The 18792-nt window shown below is 36.9% G+C and overlaps 1 protein-coding gene across 1 annotated transcript in view; it reads right to left on the bottom strand.

Moving 5' to 3' along the window:
• The window catches only part of LOC145335358 (uncharacterized protein C05D11.1-like), a 76592-nt gene that overhangs the window by 21887 nt on the left and 35913 nt on the right, over window positions 1-18792 (bottom strand). The window contains exons 11-22 of the mRNA XM_080181094.1: window positions 18395-18540; window positions 17781-17857; window positions 16675-16808; window positions 16363-16410; window positions 3629-3712; window positions 3224-3266; window positions 2778-2899; window positions 2199-2274; window positions 1823-1866; window positions 850-906; window positions 377-429; window positions 29-105 (exon numbers count right to left, since the gene is read on the bottom strand). Of these exons, the coding sequence (XP_080037220.1) occupies window positions 29-105; window positions 377-429; window positions 850-906; window positions 1823-1866; window positions 2199-2274; window positions 2778-2899; window positions 3224-3266; window positions 3629-3712; window positions 16363-16410; window positions 16675-16808; window positions 17781-17857; window positions 18395-18540 (961 nt within the window). The remainder of the gene's footprint in view (window positions 1-28; window positions 106-376; window positions 430-849; window positions 907-1822; window positions 1867-2198; window positions 2275-2777; window positions 2900-3223; window positions 3267-3628; window positions 3713-16362; window positions 16411-16674; window positions 16809-17780; window positions 17858-18394; window positions 18541-18792) is intronic.

Genomic DNA, 18792 nt, shown 5'->3' with positions numbered 1-18792 from the left:
TTAAAGTTAAAAATTGTTTTTTTTATACCTATTCTTTCTAGAGGAATATTTTCAAACTCAATGAAAATAGCTGGCTCTCGAACCTCTAACAAATCAGCGCTTACACTAAAAATAAATAACAATTTTATAATACTATTTAAACACAAAATTATTCGATGCAAACAATTGTAAAATTAAACAATTATAAGGTCACTTGTCTGGTAATTAGAATTATATACAAATTCATGCACAGACACTTACACACCACACATTGAATAAAAAAGTTCTTTTAAAACTTTGGGGACTAGTGTAATAAATAGCCCAATGTCTCCTCCCTCCCTGGTGAATGTCAATGATAACAAAGTAATTAACAACAAATTATCAAAATAAAAATTACCTAGTAGCTAGGGGATCAGTGGTTTCTACAAAAGCTTCTTCAAGCGGCGATACCTATAGATTAAAGAAAAAAATGTATTTGGATTGTTAAATACTTCTGTTTTTTTTTTACCTCGGATCTCTAATCCGTAGGAGAAATCTTGTGGGGGGGGGGGGGGGGGGTAAAGCTACATTACTATCCTTGGAGCGAATATGTTTTTTCAGAGTCGTTTTTAGGGGGTATATAAAAACAACTCTCCTCAAAGCTCATGGTGATTTTTCTTTACATCACCAAGAAAACGTTTAAAATTAAGATACACATTTCTTTAAAGCATTTTATGATTCTTATAAAAAATGACACCATACTGGCCTATCATTAGTCGATCAATTAAACTGTATACTGGCCTGCCATTGATAATTTACTGTGTATTGGCCTATCATTGGTCATTTGTATTGTATGACGTTAGGCACTCCGAAAAGCTTCCATTTTTCTACCTGAGTAGAGGTTAAATATTTCAAGAGTAGTCTGTAAGCCTGTAACATTTCTACATCCTTAAAAAATACAAATTAAATACATTACTGTTCAATTAGAGTAAAACAATAGAGGGGAAGGGGGTTAATTACTGTATGTACCTTTCCCGAGGACCATGTGCCGACTTTCAATTGGGTCTTTGAAAATCAACAAATATCGTCGGAAATATTAACACAACCAAGTCGCTACAAAACAGCGGAAAGCATTTTGCAAGCAGAAGAAAAAGGTCTTTAAAAGGGGGATCCAGGTAGTTGTCTGGTTTTACATCTATACTATAAATTTATTGCTATTTATATGTACTTATCACTTTATAAAAGTACTATGATGTCTTTTTGTGTGTTCATTGCTTAAAATCTCGTTAACCACTGCACTGTAGGGAGAAGCTTCTTATAGGTCAAGGGAAGGTTTATAGCTATTTTGGGAAAGAGTACCGTCACCCTCCCAAGATAATCGTCCTTAGAAAAAATACCCCTTATCTCAAACAACTTGCTGCAAAATCTGAAGTGGATTCTTTAAAAAACAAGGATGACAACATCCATAAAAGCGAAGCACTGAAACGGTAGGACAAACGGACATTATGGACATACTTACATTTTTAGGACTTAATTATATAGTTCCTTCGCTTATAACAGTATACTTTGTTGTCCCAGGAATCAATATACCAAAAATCTTGTAATGATTATAGAGTTGCTACGCTTTCTAAATCGTACCTAACTTCTAAAGGAATCACCATGCAAAGTTTGAAATCGATAGGACAATTCTGACATGCTTAAATTAACGAAAAAAGCTATCTCTCTGTGACAGACGGACGTACGGGCGGACCAACCCTATTTATAGAAAAGCTTCGCTTTTAAAAATTAGGGTCAAATGCTTATAGTTTACAGTATACAAAATTTTAAAGGAACTTCGCTATTAAAAATGAAACAAAAAACATACCTCTGAGATATTGACTGGCAGTCTCCAAGCAAAAGCCAAGTTTCCTAAAAAATAAAATTATGTATCCTATTATATATCTTTTTTTTGTCTGTAGCGATGGATCTCAATAACCACTGAACCCATATAACTGTCCTTTACAGTGAAGCTTCTTATAAGTCAAAGGTTTATAACTATTTTTAGAAATGGGTTTTTCACTCTCCATAGAAAAAAAATTAATTGAAAATGATGAAAGCGGTGGGTCGAATTCCCCCCTTTCCCACCTTAAGTAGCTTGTACTAATCTAAAAAAGCAATTGATTATCTGTTTGTCTATACACTCAATAATAAATCGTATTACAAGTTCTAAACTGGTTATCCTGAGCAAAAATTAATCTTACCTACACTCTCATCATCCGCTGGAAATTCTACAACAATTTCAGAAGTCTGATTCTCAGGGATTTTAGCCAGAGGTTTCTGAAATAAATAATTATTAACGCTCTTTATAGTGTTTATAAAAAATTACTTCATACAATACAAATGACCATAGCCCGATACACAGACTAATCTACCAATGGCAGGCAAGTATACATTTTAATTGATCAATGGTAGGCCAGTATGACGTCATTTTTTTATAGGCAGTTTAAAGTTTGACTTTATTATAGTGATTGATAAATATAACAAGAATAACAACAACCATAGGAGATTTTCGGAAAGTTTCATATGTAATGTCATAAATATACGTCTACAGTGAGAGGATGAGAGGAGATGTGGGAAAGAAAACCTCTATAAAAGGTATGAAATTTTATGACGTCACACATGACACTTTCCGCATACCCTCTATAGATAGATAGACAGAAAGAAAGAAAGATTATTAACCTGCCTGATGGTCTGATATTCTCTCTTTTCTTTAGGATCTTTGCTTCAGATAGATAATTAGATAGATAGAAAGATAGATAATAGATAGATAGATTACTAACCTGCCAAGGTCTGATATACTTCTTCAGTCTGACATTCTCTCTTTTCTTCAGAATCTTAGCTTCAGTACCCTGCAGGGCTTTGAATAGATCCTTCTCGTCCATTTTACCAGTAATAGTCAATACTAAATAGATAGTTAGGACTTTCAACAGAGATCTAAAGAGTTAAGACAATGACCGATAAAATGATCCCCAATGATGATACACAATTTTACCCCCTTTGTAACGTAAAAATAGTGGTTGAAAATTTTGAACATTCAACTTGATAAACTAACCAATCAAAACGTTTTAACGTCCCTAAAAATTGTTAAGTCGACAAATAAGAAAACGTTATTACAAAACGTTCGGGACCAGTGCCTATAAAAAATGACTTCATACAATGCAAATGACCAATAATAGGCAAATATACAAACTTCACCGATTTAAGATAATACACATTTGAACATTACCTAAATTTTCAGGACGGTAGTATTCTCCATGATATTGTCTAACCTAAAAATATCATCAACATTTTAGTTATATGGTACAGTGACAATATAATAATTAATTTTTGACATTGTATTAATTTCTTTATTGCCAATATTTATTATGGAATGCTTAAAGCAACAGATCTATACTATAGCATACACAGATAACCTTTTCCAAGGACCTTTTTCAACTGCTAGCAAATTGTTTTCTGCTTCTTGGCCGTGTTATTACTTCCGACACTATTGGTTGATTTTCAAATACCCAATTGAGAGTCGGAACAAGGTCCTTGAGATAAGGACAATGATATTCAGTTATTTAACCCCTTCCCTCTCTAGTGTTCTATCATAATGTTAAAGCCTTACCAATGAATTTCTATATTCATTTACCTTTTCAATATTAGTAGAATATCTGAGATTAGACAGATAGCCTCCAGTTTCATATTCATATCCAGAATCTTCAGGGTAGAGAGCCTTAATAGATGGATATATAGATAGATAGAAAGATAGATAGATAGGTAGTTAAAAAAACATTTCTAAAATGGTCTATGAGGAAAAGATGGGTATAGTCCTTTCCATGACATCGCTCCATATGGGGCGATGATTTTCTATAGCTCCTTCAAGGAGCTATAGCATAGCCTCTTATCATATGGAGCGATGTGATAGCCCCTTTTAAGGAGCGTTCATATCGCCTCTTATGATAAGAGGCTATGCTATAGCTCCTTCATGGCCTCTTAATAGCTCCTTTGAAGGGGCGTTCATATCGCCTCTTATGATAAGAGGCTATGCTATAGCCCCATGATGGCTCCTTTATAGCCTCTCCATCGCCCCTCCGTAGTCCCTTACCTTAATTTATATAACAACCCACTTGATGGCCCCTACATCGCTCCTCCATCGCCCCTTCTCCAAATTTATATTACATTGTACTTTGATGGCCCCTACATCGCTCCTACATCGCCCCTTCATCGCTCCTACATCGCTCCTTCATCGCTCCTTCTCCAAATTTATATTAAATTGTACTGTGATGGCCCCTACATCGCTCCTACATCGCTCCTTCTCCAAATTAATATTAAATTGTACTGTGATGGCCCCTACATCGCTCCTACATCGCTCCTTCATCGCTCCTACATCGCCCCTTCATCGCTCCTTCTCCAAATTTATATTAAATTGCAACTTGATGGCCCCTACATCGCTGCTACATCGCTCCTTCATCGCTCCTACATCGCCCCTCCATCGCTCCTACATCGCTCCTTCTCCAAATTTATATTAAATTGTACTGTGATGGCCCCTACATCGCTCCTACATCGCTCCTTCATCACTCCTACATCGCCCCTTCATCGCTCCTTCTCCAAATTTATATTAAATTGTACTGTGATGGCCCCTACATCGCTCCTACATCGCTCCTTCTCCAAATTAATATTAAATTGTACTGTGATGGCCCCTACATCGCTCCTACATCGCTCCTTCATCGCTCCTACATCGCCCCTTCATCGCTCCTTCTCCAAATTTATATTAAATTGCAACTTGATGGCCCCTACATCGCTGCTACATCGCTCCTTCATCGCTCCTACATCGCCCCTCCATCGCTCCTACATCGCTCCTTCTCCAAATTTATATTAAATTGTACTGTGATGGCCCCTACATCGCTCCTACATCGCTCCTTCATCGCTCCTACATCGCCCCTTCATCGCTCCTTCTCCAAATTTATATTACATTGTACTTTGATGGCCCCTACATCGCCCCTCCATCGCTCCTACATCGCCCCTCCATCGCTCCTTCATCGCTCCTTCTCCAAATTTATATTACATTGTACTTTGATGGTCCCTACATCGCCCCTCCATCGCTCCTACATCGCCCCTCCATCGCTCCTACATCGCTCCTTCATCGCTCCTTCTCCAAATTTATATTAAATTGTACTGTGATGGCCCCTACATCGCTCCTACATCGCTCCTTCATCGCTCCTACATCGCCCCTTCATCGCTCCTTCTCCAAATTTATATTACATTGCAACTTGATGGCCCCTACATCGCTCCTACATCGCTCCTCCATCGCTCCTTCATCGCTCCTACATCGCCCCTTCATCGCTCCTTCTCCAAATTTATATTACATTGCAACTTGATGGCCCCTACATCGCTCCTCCATCGCCCCTTAATAGCCCCTTACCTTAATTTATATAACAAAGCTCCTATATGGCCTCTCTATCGCCCCTTAATAGCCACTTAATTTAATTATATAACATTGCCCCTACATAGCCTCTCCATCGCCCCTTAATAGCCCCTTACCTAAATTTATATAACAAAGCTCCTATATAGCCTCTCCATCGCCCCTTAATAGCCCCTTACCTTAATTATGTAACATAGCCCCTACATAGCCTCTCAATCGCCCCTTAATAGCCTCTTACCTTAATTTATATAACATAGCCCCTATATAGCCTCTCCATCGCCCCTTAATAGCCCCTTACCCTAATCTATATAACATAGCTCCTGCAAAGCCTCTCCATCGCCCCTTAATAGCCCCTTACCTTAATCTATATAACAAAGCTCCTACATAGCCTCTCCATCGCCCCATAATAGCCTCTTACCTTAATTATGTAACATAGCCCCTACATAGCCTCTCCATCGCCCCTTAATATCCCCTTACCTTAATTATATAACATAGCTCCTACATAGCCTCCCCATCGCCCCTTAATAGCCCCTTACCCGAATTTATATAACATAGCCCCTAAATAGCCTCTCCATCGCCCCTTAATAGCCCCTTAATAGCCCCTTACCTTAATTTATATAAAATAGCCCCTACATAGCCTCTCCATCGCCCCTTAATAGTCCTTTACCTTAATTTATATAAAATAGCCCCTATATAGCCTCTCCATCGCCCCTTAATAGCCAATTTATATAACATAGCCGCTACATAGCCTCTCCATCGCCCCTTAATAGCTCCTTACCTTAATTTATATAACATAGCCTCTCCATCGCCCCTTAATAGCCCTCCATCGCCACTTAAAAGCCCCTTACCTTAATTTATATAACATAGCCTCTACATAGCCTCTCCATCGCCCCTTAATAGCCCCTTATATCCTCCTTCAAAACAGTTATACACCTTCCCAGGATCTATTGGAAGCTACCCTATAAAGGAGAACCATATCGGTTCTGCAGTTAGCGATCTTCTTTGATACATACAGACAATGATCCAGTTACTTTTTATAAGGATTAAAAATAAAATGGCCTAAAGCCATCTCATTACCCATAGGAAGCTTCACTGCAAAGGAGAACCATGTCGGTTTAGTGGTTAGCAAGGTACAGACAGACATACATACAGACAAAGATCCTGTTACTTTATTATAAGGATTAAAATAAAATAGTTATTAACCTCCCCAGGACCTATGAGAAGCTACCCTATTAAGGAGAACGATCTCAGGACCTATAGGAATCTTCACTGTAAAGGAGAACCATATTGGTTCAGCGGTTAGCAAGATCCTTCGGTACAGACAGACATTCATACATACAGACAAAGACTCTGTTAATTTATTTTAAGAAATACAGATAAAATTGTTATAAACCTTTCCAGGCCTAAAACCATCTCAGGACCTAATTTCTGCCGTTGACAACTCGAGTTAAGTTACTATATTATTTTTACAATGTTTAACTTATCTGTTATTATTTGCTGACGAAAAGTTTGGGCAAAAAAAAAGATTTATTCTTCAATGAAATATCTCTCCAGTATAATTTTGGCAAGTGCTAATTTATTAAGAATAAAGTTTGCCACAAATTTACCAAAAAATCTCATTGTCATTTCGCCAGGGAGGATTGGGATAGTTCCCAAAGTGTTATAAGTTGGCTTATCCAAGAGTGCTGTCTAGTCTCCAAAGTTTTATAATACCGTTTTCTTATTCGTTAGATTAACAACCTTGGGGACTTTTTATTGTTTTGTGATTGTTTAGTTCATTAAGTTGAGTGTCTAAATGTTTCAACCACTAATTCTAAACTAAAGAAGGGGTAATTTTGTGAATCATCAATGGGAATAATTAATATATAAACATACATATATATACAGTGTTTTTTTTATGAGAACATTTTTGAAAGCAATTTTACCCTACTTATAGTTATCAGAATTTAATGATTAATGGCTTATTGTCTTCGTTTTTTATGACCATTAACAGAAAAGCAAAAAAATATTTCAGTTTTTATTTAAAAAGTTCAGTAAATTCAAAATTTCAAAACATGGGTGTCAACATCTAAAATAGTTATTTCTCGCATCGTATTATAAACGGCTTTCCGCGGATATAGAAAGTACAATTATGAGATTAAAACTAGTTTTTTTAGCCCCGAGGTGCCGAAGGCACCGGCTAAAAAAACTGGGTTTAATCTTATGATTGTACATATCTATATTCGTAGAAAGCTGGATATAATACGATGCTAGACATAGTTTTTTCGTATGGATGAGAACCGGTTCCTATCCACCGGATTCAAATGAATACGCGAAATGGTTTTAGCGCATTTTTCTTATGCTCAAATCTTCTACCCTTTCCAAGAATGGAGGGAGTACATTGGGGGGCCAGTATTCCCTCCCTGGTTGAGATATGGCCTTCAAATTTCAAAATTTTCTAGTGCATGTCACAAATAGTATCTATATAAATTTTTAGCTCTATATCTCAACTTTGAAGCGTTTTGCAGCCATTCTTGCAAAGGTAGATTATAAGAAAAATGCACTAAAACCATTTTTAGATGTTGACACCTAAGTTTTAAATTTTTTAATTTACTGTACTTTTTGAATAAAAACTGAAATATTTTTTGCTTTTCTATTAAAGGTTATAAAAAAAGAAGAGAATAAGCCATTAATCATTAAATCCTGATAACTATAAGTAAGGTAAAATTGCTTTCAAAAAAGTTCTCATAAAAAAACACACTGTATATATGTATATATATCATTTTATCGACAATCGTCTTATCCCTGTAGATCTCTGATTATCAGAGCATTTTTGAAATATTTGCTGCTTATTTTTTGGCTGCCTTTGGCAAAATAATTTTTTTTCATAAAAAATGTATACAAAATTATCGTATTAATTTGGTAAATATATCATTGCACTTGAATTATTTTTAAGTCACTAACGGCTAATCCCATAGATGACCCTAGGAGTACTTTAATGAATAGATGTGGTGGAGAGGGGGGGGGGAGGGGGAAGGTTAAGAATTTAAGGGAAGTGATACCTTCCGGGGGCTGAAAGTGTTGGTCCCCTCCCCAAAATGAAAACTTTTCCTGCGAGTAAAATAAGCTTCAATGTAAAGGAGAAGCATATCGGTTCAGTTGATACTGATAAACATCCTGTTACTTTAATGTAAATATTAGTTTAAGGATAGTCTGTATAATCTCAGGGAGAAAGGAAACATTAGGCAATTTTTACAATAGTCTCCAAAGTTTTATAATGAAGTTTTCTTATTCGTTGGCTCAAAACTTTGGGGACTTTTGTCATATTTTGGTTGTAGTGTTGCAATTTTGTGTATCGTTATTAGGGATGGATAAAAATTTATCGGCCATTGTCTTATTCCTTTAGATCCTTGGTATAATCAACTGAATAACAGTTCCAACAACAAAAATTAAGATATTGCTTCGCTTTTTATGGACAAATATCCTGTTATTTTATTATAAGGAAAAAAAATAAACTATCTTAAAATCATCTCAGGACTCAGCGGTTAGCAAGATCCTACGGTATAGACAGACAGACATACATCATATCGGTTTAGCAGCAAACGAGATCCTTTGCTACAGACAAAAAAAACTTTGTATATCGACTAGCGGCTACGCCCCCAGCATCTATTGGCTCTGTATTCAAAGGGGAATGAATAAAAGCCTAAAACCTTCCCAGGACTTAAAATAGAATAGCCTAAAACCATCCCTCGACTTAAAATAAAATAGCCTAAAGCCATTACAAGACAAATATTAAGCTTACCTGAAATAGAAAGCCCAATCTGTTTAGTAGTTATTGAGATCTTAAGTTTCAGAACAGAAAGCCTTACTAACGTGGACAAACGCAGGATATTTCGGACAAATGTCGGAGTGGACATTATATAAGTAAAACGCAGAAGTGTCTATAATATCTTAAAAATTTGGTTTCAACAACATTTGTTTAGTTATCTCTACACAGGTTAGGTTAGGTTAAGATATAAATATACAAATAAGCCCCCTGCAGGGGTTAGGCATATAAAAAAACATATTTGACAGTTGTAAACAATGTGAGAAAAAAATATGTTTTAGTTTAATAAAATGTTCTATCTGTTTCAAACCTTTGCCTTTCGATAGAACTTACCTACTTTGGAAAACTGTCAGACTGATTTTAAAATTTCAGTCTGTGAGAAAAGATATTAAAGATTTTTTTTTGTTTTGAAAGATTTTTATCTTATAAATAAAATAAAAGACACTCCTGCGTTTTACATAAGCAATGTCCACTCCGACGATTGTCCCATTCCTAGGTTTGTCCACTAGGGTGGGCCCATTTCCCCATTTTTTTAGATTTTACTGTTATCATAAGTTGCGGAAGTCATATATATGTATGATAAGCCCCATTCAAGTTTCAAAAGTGACTTGGCTCTTATGGCTGCTGGCGCGCGGGGGGTATAAGAAGTGCCCACCCCCTTATAAAACCAAAAATTGAAATTCCTTCAAACACAGGCATGTTGCATATCAAATTGATCGGATTAAAATGCTGATTACGAATCTGAAAATCATTTTGGAAAATATTGCTCCTAGTTCTAATAAGATCTCATTAAGTACCTAAAAACAGCTGATTTAGTAAAAACTGTTCATTTTGGTAGGTTATTTGAAAATCATTTCAATATTTTTCAAAACGGGTTTCAGATCTGTAATCAGCATTTCAATGCGGTCATTTTGATATGCAACATGCCTGTGTTTGAAGGAATTTCAATTTTTTGTTTTATAAGGGGGCGGGCACATTTTATACCCTCCGCGCGCCCGTTGTTTTTGGATTAAAAAACCTCTTTCAAGTTTCACAGGGTTTTATATTGGCCCTGTAACCCTCGCCAATGTCTACTATTGTGAAATTCCAAAATCGACCCACCCTATTGTCCACTCCAACGTTTGTTTATGTTTTACTTCTTTATATAATAGGATAATATGTATTCTTCTTTTATATTTCTCTTTTCTTATTCACTTGCAGCTGCGCTCTTTTTAATGTAAGGAGGCAGAAAAATAGCCTAAACCAATTAGGGGCTTAAATCTGAAAATGAAAAAGCAAAAAACCATCCCATGACCTATGTGAAGCTTCCCTTAAATGGAGATATTAGTCAGTTTATGAAATTTTTAAGCTTCAGACCAAAAAAAATACTTTTTTTGTTAAAAGAGAAACTTTTCTACAATTAGGGTTAGTCCTTTCGTCATTGCTCTTCTCATTAAGTTAAGCATGTGGTTTTCTCTGCTATTGTTAAAGATAGACTGTTGAGATTTTTAGTGAATATTCCCATGACATATGTATATCCAGTCTATAAATTATTTTGTCTGTCTCTCAATTATGCTTCAAAAGACTTAGGTTTCGTGATAATCTTTGAGTAATAGCATATTCTCTTAAAGTCTGCTCTATAACTTACTTTGTCTGTTTGTCCATTATATGATCCTTATTCAATATTCTATTTAACTAAAAAATTTCATTCTCTTAGTTTATTTTTTTTCTTTATTTCATTATGTTATTATATTATTTATATTTATTTTATTAATTCATTATATTTTCATTATAATTTTCCTTTTTAAATGCGAAACTTTTCTATAGTAAGGTTTGGTTTGTCCGTACGTCCAAACGGTTAGACGACATTTTCTTTAATTTAGACATGTTATAAATATCCTATCGATTTCAAACTTTGCAGAATGATTTCTATAACAGTTGGGTACAATACTATATTCATTACTAGAAAGTATGTACGTCCATTTTTTTGTATAATATCATTGTCCCATTCATCTGGGTTTTGGAGTAATGTTTCTTAGGACAACAAGGTTTAGTATTATAATCAAATACTAAAAATAAAATTATGCCCCTAGCCTCTAGGGGCTTTGCCCCAAGAGGTGATAAAAATTTTTTTTGGCGAAATTCGTAATAGGACCAAGAAAATCTTCAGCAAAAAAAAAAATGGGGGGGGGGGGGTTTGTTTTTGGGGGGGTTGGGGGTATCCCACCCCCCAAGAAAATAGCCTAAAACCACCACAGGACCAGTAGGTATATTCCCTGAATAGTAGAATATAATCGGTTCAGTGGTTACCGAGATCTTAAGGGACTGACAGACGGACAGACAGACGGACAGACAGACAGACGGATGGACAGACATTCTACTTTGTATTATAGATTTACGCTAATTTTAACAAAATTTATGTTTGACCTCCTGATTTTAGAGCTATGCTTTTGTGAATGTTGTTATCCTTGTTATCTTGCTTTTTTTTCCTTTTTCATAACCTATTATATAAAGTAGTAATCTTTTTTTGTCTGTAGAAAAGCTAACCGCTGAACCTATATGGTTCGCCTTTACAGTGAAGCTTCTTTTAAGTTCATAGAGGGTTTATAATTATTTCGAGGGAGGGTATCTCCACCCTCCCAGAAAATTCACCCCAAGAAAAATATTACCCCATCCCCTCAAAAAATCTTTTTAACTTTTTAAAAGCAAAGCTTTTCTATATTAAGGATCAGTCCGTACGTCCGTAACGGTTAGCTATTTTCGTTAATTTAGGCATGTGATTCCTGTAGTAGAAAGGTACGATTTAGAAAGTCTATAATCATTATCAGAATATCCGTACGTCCATTTTAAGCATACTAATTATTAACTTACAACAAATTTTTATGTATCAAAATTATCCGATTAATCTGATTTCTGGGATACTGATTCCTAGGACAACAAAATAGAATGTTATAAGCGAATCATATCTATAATCAAGTCCAAAAAATGTGAGTACGTCCTTAAGCATTTTCCTGCATGTAAGCAATTTCTCAATAAATTTACTTACAATTTTGTTTCGAATTTTAAATTTATGTTCTGACTATTCAGTTCTGACACTCTACATTATTAATGTTCATTAAACTTTTTTCTACCGTTTCAGAGCTTTGCTTTTATAAATGTTGTCATCCTTGTCATCCTTTTAAAACTTAAATTTAAAACTGTAGAGGGTCACATTCCTTCCTTACCTTAATGCCCTACCTTCTATAATGAAGGGGCAATGCAATTACAGAGGCTGTACAGGAGCCATAAAGGGCCTATGTTATATAAATTAAGGTAAGGGGCGATGAAGAGGCTATGAAGGGGCTATGTTATATAAATTAAGGTAAGAGGCTATTAAGGGGCGATGGAGAGGCTATGTAGGGGATATGTTATATAATTAAGGTAAGGGGCTATTAAGGGGCGATGGAGATGCTTTGTAGGGCCTATGTTATATAAATTAAGGTAAGAGGCTATTAAGGGGCGATGGAGAGGCTATGTAGGGGCTATGTTATATAAATTAGGGTAAGGGGCTATTAAGGGGCGATGGAGAGGCTATGTAGGGGCTATGTTATATATATTAAGGTAAGGATTATATAAATTAAGGTAAGAGGCTATTAAGGGGCGATGGAGAGGCTATGTAGGGGCTATGCTATATAAATTAAGGTAAGGGGCTATTAAGGGGCGATGGAGAGGCTATGTAGGGCTATGTTATATAAATTAAGGTAAGGGGCTATTAAGGGGCGATGGAGAGGCTATGTAGAGGCTATGTTATATAAATTAAGGTAAGGGGCTATTAAGGGGCGATGGAGGGGCTATGTAGGGGCTAAGTTATATAAATTAAGGTAAGGAGCTATTAAGGGGCGATGGAGAGGCTATGTAGGGGCTATGTTATATAAATTAAGGTAAGGGGCGATGGAGAGGCTATGTAGGGGCTATGCTATATAAATTAAGGTAAGGGGCTATTAAGGGGCGATGGAGAGGCTATGTAGGGCTATGTTATATAAATTAAGGTAAGGGGCTATTAAGGGGCGATGGAGAGGCTATGTAGGGGCTATGTTATATAAATTAAGGTAAGGGGCTATTAAGGGGCGATGGAGAGGCTATGTAGGGGCTATGTTATATAAATTAAGGTAAGGAGCTATTAAGGGGCGATGGAGAGGCTATGTAGGGGCTATGTTATATAAATTAAGGTAAGGGGCGATGGAGAGGCTATGTAGGGGCTATGTTATATAAATTAAGGTAATGGGCTTTTAAGGGGCGATGGAGAGGCTATGTAGGGGCTATGCTAGATAAATTAAGGTAAGGGGCTATTAAGGGGCGATGGAGTGGCTATGTAGGGCTATGTTATATAAATTAAGGTAAGGGGCTATTAAGGGGCGATGGAGAGGCTATGTAGGGGCTATGCTATATAAATTAAGGTAAGGGGCTATTAAGGGGCGATGGAGAGGCTATGTAGGGCTATGTTATATAAATTAAGGTAAGGGGCTATTAAGGGGCGATGGAGAGGCTATGTAGAGGCTATGTTATATAAATTAAGGTAAGGGGCTATTAAGGGGCGATGGAGAGGCTAAGTAGGGGCTATGTTATATAAATTAAGGTAAGGAGCTATTAAGGGGCGATGGAGAGGCTACGTAGGGGCTATGTTATATAAATTAAGGTAAGGGGCGATGGAGAGGCTATGTAGGGGCTATGTTATATAAATTAAGGTAATGGGCTTTTAAGGGGCGATGGAGAGGCTATGTAGGGGCAATGTTATATAAATTAAGGTAAGGGACTATTAAGGGGAGATGGAGAGGCTATGTAGGAGCTTTGTTATATAAATAAAGGTAAGGGGCTATTAGGGGCGATGGAGAGGCTATGTAGGGGCTTTTTTATATAAATTAAGGTAAGGGGCTATTAAGGGGCGATGGAGAGGCTATGTAGGGGCTATGTTATATAAATTAAGGTAAGGAGCTATTAAGGGGCGATGGAGAGGCTATGTAGGGGCTATGTTATATAAATTAAGGTAAGGGGCGATGGAGAGGCTATGTAGGGGCTATGTTATATAAATTAAGGTAATGGGCTTTTAAGGGGCGATGGAGAGGCTATGTAGGGGCTATGCTATATAAATTAAGGTAAGGGGCTATTAAGGGGCGATGGAGAGGCTATGTAGGGCTATGTTATATAAATTAAGGTAAGGGGCTATTAAGGGGCGATGGAGAGGCTATGTAGGGGCTATGCTATATAAATTAAGGTAAGGGGCTATTAAGGGGCGATGGAGAGGCTATGTAGGGCTATGTTATATAAATTAAGGTAAGGGGCTATTAAGGGGCGATGGAGAGGCTATGTTATATAAATTAAGGTAAGGGGCTATTAAGGGGCGATGGAGAGGCTAAGTAGGGGCTATGTTATATAAATTAAGGTAAGGAGCTATTAAGGGGCGATGGAGAGGCTATGTAGGGGCTATGTTATATAAATTAAGGTAAGGGGCGATGGAGAGGCTATGTAGGGGCTATGTTATATAAATTAAGGTAATGGGCTTTTAAGGGGCGATGGAGAGGCTATGTAGGGGCTATGTTATATAAATTAAGGTAAGGGACTATTAAGGGGAGATGGAGAGGCTATGTAGGAGCTTTGTTATATAAATAAAGGTAAGGGGCTATTAGGGGCGATGGAGAGGCTATGTAGGGGCTTTTTTATATAAATTAAGGTAAGGGGCTATTAAGGGGCGATGGAGAGGCTATGTAGGGGCTATGTTATATAAATTAAGGTAAGGAGCTATTAAGGGGCGATGGAGAGGCTATGTAGGGGCTTTTTTTTATATAAATTAAGGTAAGGGGCTATTAAGGGGCGATGGGGCGATGGAGGAGCGATGGAGGAGAGATGTAGGGGCCATCAAAGTACAATGTAATATAAATTTGTGGAAGGAGCGATGAAGGGGCGATGTAGGAGCGATGGAGGAGCGATGTAGCAGCGATGTAGGGGCCATCAAGTTGCAATGTTATATAAATTTGGAGAAGGAGCGATGAAGGGGCGATGTAGGAGCGATGTAGGAGCGATGTAGGAGCGATGTAGGGGTCATCAAGTTGCAATGTAATATAAATTTGGAGAAGGAGCGATGAAGGGGCGATGGAGGAGCGATGTAGGAGCGATGTAGGGGCCATCAAGTTGCAATGTAATATAAATTTGGAGAAGGAGCAATGAAGGGGCGATGTAGGAGCGATGAAGGAGCGATGTAGGAGCGATGTAGGGGCCATCACAGTACAATTTAATATAAATTTGGAGAAGGAGCGATGAAGGGGCGATGTAGGAGCGATGAAGGAGCGATGTAGCAGCGATGTAGGGGCCATCAAGTTGCAATGTAATATAAATTTGTAGAAGGAGCAATGAAGGGGCGATGTAGGAGCGATGTAGGGGCGATGTAGGAGCGATGTAGGGGCCATCACAGTACAATTTAATATAAATTTGGAGAAGGAGCGATGAAGGAGCGATGTAGGAGCGATGAAGGAGCGATGTAGGAGCGATGTAGGGGCCATCACAGTACAATGTAATATAAATTTGAAGAAGGAGCGATGAAGGGGCAATGTAGGAGCGATGGAGGGGCGATGTAGGAGCGATGGAGGGGCGATGTAGGGGCCATCAAAGTACAATGTAATATAAATTTGAAGAAGGAGCGATGAAGGGGCGATGTAGGAGCGATGGAGGGGCGATGTAGGGGCCATCAAAGTACAATGTAATATAAATTTGGAGAAGGAGCGATGGAGGAGCGATGAAGGGGCGATGTAGGAGCGATGTAGGGGCCATCAAGGGACTAAGATATATAAAATCGTGAAGGGGCCATGAAGAGGCGATATTTTATTAAATAGCCCCTTGGGATAAGAGGACATATCATCTCCTCTTTAGAAGGGGCGATAAAGGAGCGATAAAGGATCATTTAATCGCCTCTTAGGGCAAGGGGCTATTAAATCGCTCCTTTCAAGGAGTCATAACATCGCCTCTTGTTATATGGGGCTATTAAATCGCCCCTTTCAAGGAGCCATTACATCGCCCCTTGTCATAAGAGGCGATCAATTAAAATCATCGCCCCATATGGAGCGATGTCATGGAAAGGACTATACCCGAAAAGATAGTAGCAGAATTCTAAGGAAATAATTTTTAAAAAAAATTTAAAATGGTTTACCTTGATTAAAGCAAAATACATAATGTTTGAAGAATCTTGTTCTACAGCCTAAAAGCATAAATAAGATAAAATAAAATTCTACATTAAAATAAGAAAATAGAGATAAAAATAGAGTGAGAGAGAGAGAGAAAGAGAGAGAGAGAGATGAATGTAAAAACATTCACCTGCATTTCACTATAAACAACCCCATCATCAAGACCATTACCATTGATATGATGCACCTTAGTTAGATAGTCCTACTCCCTTACTTGAGAGTGAGAGAGAGAGAGAAAGACAGAGAGAGAGAAAAAAGAGGGATGTAAAAACAAAGACCTGCATTTCACTATAAACAACTCCAGCATCAAGACCATTTCCATTGATATGATGCACCTCAGTTAGATAGTCCTCTTCTCTTAGCAGGGGATGTAATATGTGGTCCATATACACAGGCAAGATGTGCAGGAATCCTAGATAGATCATCAGAGGGTGTAATATGTGAACTGTATATATCTTTGATTACCTGAACTTCCAGCAGTATACCGTTTAACAGGTATGATCTGTATCTATCTATGCATCATTACCTGAACTTCAAACAGTATAAACTGTATAACAGGTATGATCTGTATCTATCTATGCATAATTACCTGAACTTCAAACATTATAAAATGTATAACAGGTATGATCTATGATTATCTATGATTACCAGAACTTCCAGCAGTATAAACTGTAGGACAGGTATGATCTGTATCTGTCTATCTATTATTACCTGAGCTTCCAGCAGTATTAACTGTGTAACAGTTATAATCTGTATCTATCTATTATTACCTGAACTTCCAGCAGTATAAACTGTATAACAGGTATGATATGTACTTAGCTATCTATCTATCATTACCTGAACTTCCAGCAGTATAAACTGTATAACAGATATGATCTGTATCTATCTAGTTAACATTACCTAAACTTCCAGCAGTATAAACTATGTAACAGGTATGATCTGTATCTATCTATCTATCATTACCTGAACTTCCAGCAGTATAAACTGTACAACAGGTATGATCTGTATCTATCTAATATTACCTGAACTTCCAGCAGTATAAACTGTATAACAGGTATGATATGTACTTAGCTATCTATCTATCATTACCTGACACTTCCAGCAGTATAAACTGTATAACAGGTATGATCTGTATATATCTATCTATTATTACCTAAACTTCCAGCTGTATAAACTGTATAACAGGTATGATCTGTATCTATCTATCATTACCTGAACTTCTAGCAGTGTAAACTGTATAACAGGTATGATCTGTATTTATCTTATATTACCTGAACTTCCTGAAGTATAAACTGTATAACAGGTATCTATCTAATATTACCTGAACTTCCAGCAGTATAAACTTTATAACAGGTATGATCTGTATCTATCTATCTATTATTACCTGAACTTCCAGCAGTATAAACTGTATAACAGGTATGATCTGTGTCTGTCCAAGCATTGGTTCTGTCTGCTAAACATCTAAACAACAAATATTTAAGATTACAATACTTGTACACAAAATATTATACTAAAAAGTAAGGTCATACTCTTATATAAAGTAGTAGATTTTTTTTTATTTGAAGCTTAAGATCTCAATAACTACTGAACCAATTGAGTTCTTCCTTAGAGTGAATCACACCATAGGTCCGGTGATGGTTTTAAGTCATTCTATTTTCATATTTAAGTCTTGGGATTATTTTATGCTATTTTTCTAGCCCCACTCTGCCCCTTCGATACAGAGCCCCTAAAGGCTATTTGTGTAGCAGCTAGTATTTTCAAAAGAACCACAAAGGAACATCACAGAAAAGACGACATTAAACTTTGTAATATTTCGCGGTATCTCGCATACATTATTTTAGTGGGAAATATTAAATAATACACCTGTTAGCTAGAAGACCCAGAACCTCTTTATAAGGATATTCCTAACTGCCCAGAAAGATAAGATAACATTAATACTTTGTAATATTTCGCGGCATTCTCGCAAACATTAATTTGGCGGGAAATACTAAAAGTCACCTGTTGGCAAGAAGATCCAGAACCTCTTTATAAGGATAGTCCTCACTGCCCAGGAAGATAAGATGCTCCAGGGTGTGGGGAAGACCATCATTGTCATGCGCTTCTGTTGCAAGGCAGAAATATCCGTTCACTATCGGAGAGTCAGACTAAAAATATGAATTGGGCATAATAACGATCAAACAAGGATGACAACATTCATAAAAGCAATCGAACATTAAAACTTGTAGAGTGTCAGCATATTATTGTATAAGTCTAAACAAAGATGTAAGTAAAATTGCTACAAAACTTCTTAAATACAGAATACTTTTTAAGGACATACTGACATTTTTAGGACTTAATTATAGAGAATCTTTGCTTATAACATTGTATCTTGTGGTAAAGGAAATCAGTATTCCAAA

Source organism: Acartia tonsa, chromosome 13, assembly GCF_053477335.1.
Source record: "Acartia tonsa isolate MP-2025a chromosome 13, ASM5347733v1, whole genome shotgun sequence".
In the NCBI taxonomy this organism is placed as follows: domain Eukaryota; kingdom Metazoa; phylum Arthropoda; class Copepoda; order Calanoida; family Acartiidae; genus Acartia; species Acartia tonsa.
This window is presented reverse-complemented; position numbering and strand designations above follow the sequence as displayed.